This window comes from Melanotaenia boesemani, chromosome 15 (genome assembly GCF_017639745.1).
Source record: "Melanotaenia boesemani isolate fMelBoe1 chromosome 15, fMelBoe1.pri, whole genome shotgun sequence".
NCBI classification, from domain to species: domain Eukaryota; kingdom Metazoa; phylum Chordata; class Actinopteri; order Atheriniformes; family Melanotaeniidae; genus Melanotaenia; species Melanotaenia boesemani.
Window position 1 is genome coordinate 13,413,858 of NC_055696.1, and position 11,115 is coordinate 13,424,972.

General features: G+C 38.8%; 2 protein-coding genes across 4 annotated transcripts; both read right to left on the reverse strand.

The window, feature by feature from the left end:
- Positions 1-418: 418 nt before the first annotated feature.
- Positions 419-7,275, reverse strand: bicdl2l (bicaudal-D-related protein 2-like). Of its 2 annotated transcripts, XM_042008076.1 has the most exons (7): positions 5,707-7,275; positions 5,033-5,616; positions 4,250-4,369; positions 4,016-4,174; positions 3,151-3,233; positions 2,919-3,039; positions 419-1,420 (listed from the first exon to the last, which is right to left on the reverse strand). In XM_042008076.1, exons 2-7 carry the CDS (start codon positions 5,570-5,572, stop codon positions 1,028-1,030), a joined length of 1,416 nt encoding a protein of 471 aa, XP_041864010.1. In that variant the 5' UTR covers positions 5,573-5,616; positions 5,707-7,275; the 3' UTR covers positions 419-1,027. The 2 variants fall into 2 exon arrangements, with proteins under 2 accessions (XP_041864010.1, XP_041864009.1); XM_042008075.1 differs by having other exon boundaries at positions 5,033-7,275.
- Positions 5,578-11,114, reverse strand: sumf2 (sulfatase modifying factor 2). Of its 2 annotated transcripts, XR_006012911.1 has the most exons (10): positions 10,918-11,114; positions 10,698-10,845; positions 10,490-10,604; positions 10,336-10,380; positions 10,104-10,254; positions 9,669-9,724; positions 9,196-9,280; positions 8,030-8,171; positions 7,781-7,947; positions 5,578-5,649 (listed from the first exon to the last, which is right to left on the reverse strand). XR_006012911.1 is itself a non-coding variant. In XM_042008078.1 (9 exons), exons 1-9 carry the CDS (start codon positions 11,021-11,023, stop codon positions 7,845-7,847), a joined length of 951 nt encoding a protein of 316 aa, XP_041864012.1. In that variant the 5' UTR covers positions 11,024-11,114; the 3' UTR covers positions 7,693-7,844. The 2 variants fall into 2 exon arrangements, 1 of the variants encoding a protein (XP_041864012.1); XM_042008078.1 differs by lacking the exon at positions 5,578-5,649 and having other exon boundaries at positions 7,693-7,947.
- Position 11,115: the final 1 nt, after the last annotated feature.

Consider the following 11,115-nt stretch of genomic DNA (forward strand, 5'->3'; position numbering starts at 1 on the left):
TCCAGTGGCCCATGATGAATAGATTGTCAGGGGGTTGAATAGTGCTGACATTTGAATGGTCTTGCTTCGGCGTCTGCAGTGTTGCAGTGGGACAAGAAAATGTCAAAGGAGAACTTTCAGCCAGCACAGTGATGTTTGTAGACTGTAATCATCTATTGAGGATTGTATAATGTTTCACTATGAGCATGCCTTTTCTCTTGTCATCAGGTGTTACTGTGATATAAATATATATATATATATATATATATATATATATATATATATATATATGTTTATAAATCAAAGTTTGTTAAACACGTTGCCACCGTGGTGGCATTTATTCTAGATAATGGCTTATTTAAATTTTAAATGTTTGCAAAATACATATATAAGTGAATTATATATTGTCGGAATATTATACAATAAAATCACTAAAATCTGTAAGTCTTCATTTATTTACATAGAACAAGATCCAATAGAGTATCAAGAATTTAAGATACATTATTTAACATTTACATTCAGTTATATTTCGCACATAAAAGGTTCAAAGCACATGACCCAAGAATATACACAAAATCTCCTTTTGTTTAAATATATATAAAATGGTTCACATTACCACTCTGCAATGTTTTTACACAGAGAAAGCTTCAATGACTTCATTTAAATTAGTTTAAGTGGCAGTAACGCCTTCTCCTTCATTCAGAAATAAAGAAACAATGAACATACCAATTTTGCTCACTGAAGTGTAACTGTGGGACACAAGATGTCTCCCGTTTAAGTAAAATGTCAATTTTCTGTTTGTACTCTGGAGCTTTTTCATATTCCTCTGTCAGCTGCAGGCTGTTTACCTGACTGCCTGCCTAATAGTTGTCACAAAGTCCCGCTCACATATGAGCTAAAGACTCAGAGAAACTTTCCCCTTTGGGCAGATTCAAATAAGAATGGCTTTGAGGGCCAAACTGGATACCCATCATTCTGTCCCTTCAGAAAGCAGCATGTAAGAGCTGCTTATCACAAGAAGTTTTAATGGTTTAAAATCATCTCTGATTCAGTCGAGTGACACAACCTGGAAGCCGCCATCGCCTCTGCTCCACATTTCTCGCTCGGCTGCATCTTGGTCTTCAGAGCGAATGCTCTTGCGCTTCTTCAGCTTATCCCTCCAGGTGCGTGTGCCGATGGAAGACGGAGACATTCTTGAAGAGGAAGAGGAAGAGGAAGGGGGAGTGGGAGTGGGAGTGACAGACCCTGCAGATTTGTTCATGAAGATTTGGCTAGAGTTGGTTGTCGGAGGAGTAGGTGCAGGCAGTGGAAAGTTAGCCGGTCGCTGGATGGGTGGTTTGTTGTTTCTCCTCAGGAGACCGAACCCAGAAGATTTCCTTTGGGCCTGTTCTGCCTGCTGCTGACTAAGCAGCTGCTGCTGGAGGATCTGTTGAAAGTCCTCCTAAGATAAGTAAAAAAAAAACATGTAAGACCAATAATAATTAAAAAAAAATCCCCATCTTCAAATCAGTTGGGGAGATGTGTGACAGGAAATGTGTAGAGACAAGACAAATGTGGTAATGAGCCAAATTTAAGAACTATGGGAGTTTGATTTAATTTATATTTCTATTATTTGGCTGTTAGGGTAAAGTAAGTATTACTACTGTTGGACACAGATGAATGGCAGAAGAGGCAGATGCGTATTTCAGCTTCTGCTTGCAAGTGGAATTTAAAACATGACTGAATTGTTAGAAAAAATAATTATATATACATTATTTATCCAACTAAGAAATTAGGCTCTTTATTTTATCCATCTCTCAAAGGTCTACTTGAGTCACCTGCTATATTTCGACACCTGGGAAGCAGTGGGAGGGGTGGGGTTAAGGGACTTGCTCAGGACATACAATAGCGATCTAATGTTCTATGTACCTCCAATAATCTCCCCATTAGTCCCCATTCAAATAATCTCATGTTGCCAAATTAACCTACTTAGCTGCACCATGTTCTTCCAGCTGTTTCTTCTTGGTGGCACTTACATTTTCTTTTATTGACTCTAAACTATTTTGAGATTTGTTGCTGCCACCAAATTCAAGATGAGCTAATACATTTAATTAAATTATAAAATTTCTCATTTTCAACATTTTTTAGAATTGTGTTTCTACTTGTGGAAATTAATAAAAATAATAGTTTGCCTAATTAAGGTTTAAATTTAGATATACTCTATCATCTTTAAAATTGACCTCTCTTAAGTTAAAAGTAATTTCCACCAATTGACTTCATATTTCATAGTTTTGAGGCATTGCCTTTTTAAAAAAAAGCATAGAAACAACTTATTTTATTTTTAAATAGTCTCTAAGCACATTTTTTTTCTACCAGTAGACCCTGGTCTTCAAAAAGCATAATAAAATGACACTAAACGTGGAGGGATATTACAATCCATTCTTAAAAACTGGGAAGCTAATTATTCCTTTTTTCTTTTTCTAAATAGCTTACATTTTAAATAAATATGTAGGAGCATTTTTGTCACACTGGGCCTCCAAACCTGCAAACATTACATTGTGTTATGTGGTTTTAGTGTAATGCTGCAGGGAGTTCAGTGCAAACCAGATGAACATGAACCTGAAGCAGAAACAGTGGCAGGATACCAGCTGGTATTAACGCCTGCATACACTGCATGTACTCAATCTAAAGTGGGTGAATTTTAATTGCTGTTTGTTTCGTGCAGCTTTCATGTCTGCATTCTTTCTTACTTGTACTTTCATACTAATTGCCACGTATGTGTCTGGGTTTGTGTGTGCGTGAGTTCTAATTTTCTAGACTTTTCTGGCTGAATTCTGTTTCCTTTTTATTCATTTTGATTCATCATGCCTCATATATAAACTTCAGTTTTTGTTTGTCCACACAGCACACCTTTTTACTCCTTTAGTCTCTGCCAAACACTAAACACGTCTCAGGTTTACCTTCCAGGCCTCGAGCTCCAGCGATAGCTCTAGACGTTTCTGTGCAGCCTCCAGAAGTTGATTGTTAAGCGCCATCATTTCTGTCTTACTCCGCAGCACTTCAACCTCCATCGCCTTCTTCCTGCAAAGCAAAACAGAGGGAATGAGTCATTCCTCAACACAAGTACTGAACTCTCAGCTTCCCTTTTCCATAAATCTGGATTTAAAAATTATTAAGAGGAGCGTGACTCACTTCTCTATGGCTTCGTCTCTGTCCCTCAGTGCCTGCTGAAGAATAGCGCTGTCTTCTGCTCTATTTTTTACAGATTTAAAGTCCTAAATCAACACACAAGCAGAGAGGTTAGGGTATACAGCTCTTATTTATTATTATTCACTCACTCTTATTGGATTTTAATCTTATCCTGTCAGTCACACACTGTGCAAACTTTTTAAATATCTGACTAACTCACAGCTGACAAACTCACTGATACAGTCACCTGTAAACTTGTCAAACCACATAACTTAACCCCGGGGAGGAGTAATTAATGATTTATTTTTCACAGTATGACAATGCTTTATCTCATGGGCACAGATGCCTCTCACATGACCTTTCATACCTACATAAACGCCTTAAGGAAATGATTAAGGTTTCCTGCTCTCAACTATTTAGACTACATAGCAAATCTGATGCCCTGCCAAAAACTTTATAAATGAGCCTTTTTATTATTTACAGGTAAAATAAAGCAGATTCCACTACTTTTGCTAAGTTAATTCTTTCAGATGTGTTCAATGACTTACTGTAAGTTGTGCAACTAATCGCCTCTAAGTCATAGGTATTCATTCTTCTTCCTTCTCTTATTTCCTGTCTCCATCACCTTTAACATTATCATTATCATTAAAGGCATATGTATACAGAGAGAATTTTGAAAATAGCCAACATGATGAGAAAATATCAACTTACTCCTGCCAAGTAAATGATTATCCACCTTTGTCAAAAGACCATTCACTATTATGAGCAAGGCAAACATACCTCTGAATAACATGCCCACTAAAACCAACTGAAACTAATATTGCAGGGTGGTGTAAAAAGGTGAAGAGTTTTATGTGAGTGCCCTGACCTGTTTGGTGTGGCTGATTGCCAATTTGCGGGCAACATTCTGCAGCTGGGCCAGGGTATCATCCAGGCAGTTTTCCCCAGCACTGGGTTCAGGCTGGCTGGACCCTGGGTCTGTCAGTGGGTGCAGAAGCCTCAGAATGGACAAAACTTCCTCTGTAACCTGGTGTAAAAATGAATAGCGAGGTTATTACTAGCTCCACATGTGTGTGTTATGTCCTGGTACTCTAAGGCTTACCTTCTCTCTGTGATGGCTCCAACCAGGTCCATCCCTGTTCTCCTGTAGTTTGTCCACCTGAAGTTTAAGCTTGATGCTTCGCCTCCGAGAAAGTTCCACTTCTCTGCGCACTTCTTTAAGCTATAAGTAATAAAATATAAAAATATTTTAAAATAATTATTTTTTACCTAACACATCAGTATTTGTTCCTGGAAAGATCATTGCATGCCTGCTCAAATAATGTACTACCTCATGGAAAAACAAAATGTAAACAGAAACTGATCATCTAGATTGTAGCATGAAACTACAGACAAGAAATCCAGTTGCACCGGCTGAGATGCTATTCAACACTTACAAACTCTGCAAACATGAAGGTATGCATAGAAATTATCATAGATACGCCAAGATACTGAGATAAGCATGAGGCACAAAACTTTTTGCACCAGTACTGTTTCCATCTTCACACTTACAACCACAAATCAGGCTCTGATGTCGTCATCAGGAGATAAGGATGTCAAGTCATTTATCATCATATTTACAAGAGTTTTACTGCTCTCAGGTATCAGAGCAACATGATCATACATCAATATGTTATGAAACAACTTCTGTGAACAGTTTCACGTCTTTTATTTTGTACCTTTTTCTATCTACTGGTGTAACTCCTGAGTGAGAGTTAAGGCTGCCTCCTTCCAGTATTACTGGTCTGACAGGCTTGTTGTAGCAAATATTTAACTCCTGCACAGATAAAAGATTTGCCTGCAAAGAATCCATCATATTAAACATTAAAAAGATTTGTTATCCTACCGTGTCTGAGACGTGTCCCAATGTCCTGCGTCTGCTGAGCACCCTGCCAGTCTTAATCAAATCTGGTAAGGTCCCATCCATGAAGCACCTCTGGAAGGAGCTTCGTCCAACACCAGCCACTGCGTCAGACTTTGGAGAGTCTCTTTTCTCATCAGAGGCCACTTCACCTAGACTTTTTTCCTCCTCAGTCTGTGTGGCACCATTGTCGTTGTTAACCAGTTCATCTTCATCCTCATCTTTCAAATTCAAATCACTGATAAGGTATGAGTCATGAAAGTCATTGCCCAAAAAATCAGCACAGTTTCCTTCTGTTTCATCAAAGCTCAAACCATCTTGTTCTGCGCTGGTTTCTTCTTGTTCTGTTATGGAGATTTCTGGTGCTGGTTCTGTCAGCAGAACAGTTGGTCGGTAAGATGTGGGCTTGCTCCTGAGTGAGTCCGGCTCTTCCAGTCTGGTCAGGGAAGAGTAGAGAAGCTCACTGGCGGCACATTGGGGTTTCAGCCTCTCATTGAGGACTGAGAAAGGTTGAGAGTAGTCCATGATCAGCTTGGCAGAAGCAGTATCAGTTAAAGCGTATGCTGATACTGTTTGGTGTAAATACACATGGAGGAGGAAGACTATAAAACAAGAAAGGAGGAGGAAAGACAAGCAGAATGTCACTGAACCTGTTTTACCTGAGCCGTGTGCGTCCTCACAGGCACGCGAAATGACATGATGTGATGTCACTGGAGGTTGGGGCGTCCTGTGGCTTGTCTGGGCTTTCTTCCTCCTTTTCAGCTATGCAAGCACATGACGTCCAAACATACTAAAGCAGCAGGGAGACAAAGGGGTGTGGCCTTCTGGTCCTTTGGTACAATCTATGTATTCAGGCTTTATGGAGGACATCTGATTGACGCTGATCTTCTATGAAGCTAGTCAAACATACCGAGCAGAAGACCAGCAGGGAAGACATGGCGGCTGGAATAATTTAGTCAGTGTAAATGGAAGTGAAGTGTGTTTCTTGTGCAAAGTCTAAACCACACTTATGATTAGTCATCAATTTATTTTTGGCTTGAAATGCATTTGGGAAAACACCAATCGCAGTCATTTCTTGCTGAGGAGGGTAATTTTTGGTGACAAATGGCCTACAGGCATGAGGGCAGATGAGTCACATGTAGATCATTGTTGTAAGATTAGAATTATTTTAAAGTATGTTTTAATTTTTACTGTCAATTAAAGAAACTGTTTCCATGATTATATATACCCAGTTTTTGTTCAGATACAGCTGGAAGAAGCACAATGACTGTTCATTTATTTTCTGTCTTTGAGCACTTCCTTCAGTAAAAAGGTCACCTCTAAACTGAAAATATTCATACACCTGTCATTCTTTTCTCAACTGACATGTGCAATACTTTACATTTTATTCTAAACAGGATAGTCAAACCTGCCACAGTACTCAGATCAGGTTTTGTCTGTTGCTACTCTTTTAGTGCAGCAAACAACAAATAAAGGGGTTGACAGAAACACTACTTGTGTTGTTTATGTTAATATAGCAATTATGGGGAAATTTTAAGCAATTAATTTTGAGAATTCATCCTAACATGAGTGAAAAAAGTCTTTTTCTTATTTGTCTTGTGTTTATCTTCTATCTAGATCTTCTGTTCAACGCCTGTTATTACTTGCATTAATTCTGAAATACCTTTTTGTTTGAATACTAACACATTTCACAGCCCCCAATGATCAAGGTCAATTAAAACTATCTTTTCACAACTAGTTTTTAACGTTTGTAAAAAAGAATATTTGGACATTTCAAGCAAGACATTTCCCTTCTTTAAGTCAAAGTTAGAGAGCCAGCTTAGCAGTCAGCAGGTAACAGTTAGTTAGCTTAGCTAAGAAGGGCTAACGATAAGAAACGGCTCGCCCGGTTTGTCTTGTAATAAAACTACCCCGCCAGCTATTTGTATGTGGCTTCTCGGATTTAACATGCACGTGAGCAACATAAAGGATAAAACTTGTTTGATGATTTGTATTTTAAATAAACGCTCAGGATAATCATATTAATCCAAGTGGCATTTCTGCAGAATCTGCAAAGGCTTCAGACAGGAACTGTGAAGGTGCTCTGAAAGTTTTAGTGGTTCAAGAGTAGATTTTTTTTCCCCCCCATTCGGTTTTACACTTTCACAAAAACACATTTCACTCCACCTCCACAGTATCACTTGTGTTTTCATGTCGAGGTTACTTATTGTCAGAAGTTTTAGCTTTGCAGGGACTTGATACCAGACCAAAAGTGGAGTTCTGACCTTTTTCTCAGAATGAACCCAGCAGTCTGAGTCCAATCAACCAACAACTCGTGAGAAAGTATACAAAATGCCAAGAACAGGATTAGAGAAGCTCTGAATAAACTAAAACACTGATTTGCTCTCCAGTCACATCACAAAACCCAACAAAAGAAAGATCCCAGCCTGTAAAAGGAAGACTACCACTGCTGGCTGTCAAGTGTGTTCCTTTCCTGCTGTGCAGTGAATACATTTAAATCAACAGTCAAAAGGCATCAGATCCTTTAGAGTGTGCACATTCTTATGTAAAAACAAGACTTTTTTTTTTAATGAATCTGCTTTCTTTTCATCGTATTAGTATGCTTTATAAAACAATAAAAAGGAAATCAACTAAACTGAGTTCTCCACAAGAGAAAAATAATTTGTTATATTGTTCATCAATCTTTTTCTTTTTTTTTTTTTAACTGGGCCCTTTCATTAACTGGTACTCAACTTGAAGACCATGAGATTAATTAATAACAAAGGAGACACTGCTGCTTCAAATCAACACTTTGTTGCTACAGTTCTGCTTTGTCTTGCTTCTTGGCTTGTTTCTGTCCAACATTGCCAGCACACCTGAATCCCAGGTTATCAGAGGCAGAGTCAGGGGTATTGCCCATCCTGAGGAACACAGAATAACAACCATCAGTCTGACAAGAGGGCTGTACAATTTCAAAATAGGGCTTTTTACCCATTAACTCACCTGGTTGTGATTCGAGCCTTGTGATTGGCTGAACCATCCACCGTGTCGATCCAGGAGGCACCCCGCAGCACATACATTGGCCGTGCAGCTGGAAAGGGTGTGGATGTCCACTCCCATGTGTTTCCCATCATGTCATATAGTCCTACAGGAAAAGTGGTGATAATATTCTAAGAAGCAAACAGCATTAATTCAATTTTAGATAACTATAGTTTTATGTTGTTTACTCTATGCTCCATATTGTTTCATCTTGGACCTGGAGTCTATAATGTGAAATGTTTCTCAAAGTTTCAAAATCCTAGCAGATAATTCCAGTAAAAAGTTAAGGAGATTGAAGGGGTCAGTTTTTACATTTTTTTTTTATCCCAGCAATTAACAGGCGACAGGTAAGGTACAACCTGGGCAACTGACAGTCCATCGCAGGGCCAACACAGAGACACAAACAACCAAACATTTGCTCCTAGAGAGTGAATTTAGAGTGACCAAATAACTTAACATCATGTCTGTGCACAGTGGGTGTAAGCAGAGTACCCGTAAAGAACCCACACAGAAAAGCCACAGTTCGAATCTCATTCATTTATTTTCTCCACCTGCTTAATCCAATTCATACAGGTGACTGGTGCTGTAAGCCCAGGGCATATGGAACCAATATGCAGCCAACTAACTATGACATGCCTTAGACTTTTCTCCTCTTGCCAGTTTGATATGATATTTCTTCACTGCTCCAATCTGTGGTGTGGTGTTTTAACAACACGGGTCAGTTTAACCTATGGTTTGCAACGGGATTTTGCTGTAACGAGGGATCTGTACCAGCTGTCTGTAAATATTTGAGAATAAAACTGCTGGTCAAGCATTTCTCTATCTGTCTGACAAGAGGTAATCTGAGGCTCAGTTTGTTGTGTGTGATAGTGTGAGCTTTCGGAGTAGGTACTGTATGTAAATCATAACATGCTTTGACAGCTATTGAGTGTAATTCTACACACTAACCTCAAAAGAATCAAACCTCATAGAACAAAGTGGAGTGGCAGCTTAATAATAGGTCTCCTTTAAATCTATTTCTTTAACAATTTTTCTGTTTGTTTTATAACTTTTAATTAACAGCACTTTAATTTGTGACAGAAAACATGGTTCCAACATGTCTATGTTGATGTTTTTGGAGGTACATTTACCGTAACTGTTCTGAGGAGGAAATGCTGTGACAGGAGAGGTGCCATGATATCCATCCTCTGCAGTGTCTCGATCAGGAAACTTTCCCTGGACATTTTTTTAATGTAAAATCATGATAAGAGTCAGTGTCTACCTGTACCTACTAACATAAAATGAAATGTTATTACTTAATATGCAACCTTCTTCTATAATTATCTCACTTAATTCAATAATACATTCAGTAAGTAACACACTCAGGCCATTATGACATATTAAAACAGCACATAATTACTTTATAGATGATAAAATTCTTAATCATTTCATCTACTAATAAGTCTATTTAGACAAAGAAAGTAGCAGAATTGTTTACAGATATAATGGAAAATGTTTATGTCCATTTTTGAAAAAATGAAAAGCTCTTAATCTCCTTATAAAATCTTCAGGAGCAGCAAAAAGTGTCACTGCAATGCAGCATGCATTACTGTAACAGGCTGACCTGCCACAGGTTGGTTCTGTTGGCCTGGAACTTGTTTCCCCATGGATAAGTTCGACCTGGAGAACAAATAAAAGAAAACAAAACAAAAAAATAAATAATAATAAAATTAAAAAATTTTATATATATATATGAACAGAAGACTAAATCTAAATCAAATCAATATGGGGTGGTCACTCTAAATGAAGAGACAGTAGGATTTGAGGAAGCCGAAACTCAAATCCTACTGTCTCTTCATGTAATCCCAGACACACTCGACGATGTTGAAATCAGGGCTCTGTGGGGGCCATGCCCTCACTTCCAGGATTTCTTGTTCTTCACTGAAGATGGTTCTTAATGACCTTGGCTGTAAGTATGAATCACCGGACAGGGCTTTTGTATTTTGTCTGTACTTTGCGTGTATGCTCTTGCTTGAAGTGTACAGAACGTGTACTTTACCTTGCAGCCCTCCACGTGCAGCCCACTCCCACTCCTCCTCTGTGGGCAGTCTGTTGTCTTTCCAGCTGCAGAAAGCCTGAGCATCATTCCAGCTGACCTGCACCACTGGAAAGTCCAGACGTTCCCGAATTCCTGAACCCGGTCCTGCAGGCTGGCCAGTAGCATGTTCAAGAAGTAAGGTGCTACCGTGATGGACTGCTTAGGTATATACACAAACAGCAGAAAAGCTTACCTGCCTCCAAAAGACTCTCTCTATGGGCAACCACCAAGGAGCAGACTAGAGTAAAGAAGAGATGAGTTAAAGGTAATTTGTCTAATTGTTAAATTGTTCAGCTGCCATATTTTATTCATTATCAATGGATTAGCTATCTTTTAACTTGCAGTACCTCAATTCTCTGAGTGACTTTGCTCTTCAACTCGTCAGACACAAAGTCCTGAAACACAAAACTCCAGCCAAATGTCTCAGCTTCAGTTTTATATTTCTGTGCTCTCACAAAGTCTCTGTTATGAATGAAAACCAAATAACTGACTTTTTATCATTTTTAATACCTTGATATATCATCTACTTTAATATGTGGTTTCGAGTTGATTTACCTGAAATCAGCATTCGTGACAGGGTATTTGTCTATTTTAAAAGACTGCACCTCAACCTCCCTGGTGGGGGACTCTCCATCCCTCCCGTCAGTCGCTGTAGTTCCCATCAGCATGCTTCCCCCCGGGATGTTCAGCATCTCCCCGGCAGCTGCCACGAGGAAAACCATCTCACCATGCTGAAAATTAATTCATTTTTTTAAACAGAAAAAAGGAATCTTACCCGCGACTGACAAGAAAAACACGCCAAATATCCGAAGCAGAGCTTTAGCTTTCATTCTTCCCAGGTTTGTTACTGGTAACACTGAGCTAAGACTACGATTAAACATGCAGCTTTTTAACGTATAATTTTGTTAACAGAACTTGTCAGTTATTTCGTAGTTAATTATTCCCCCGTCGGACCAATTTCACCGATGCAACG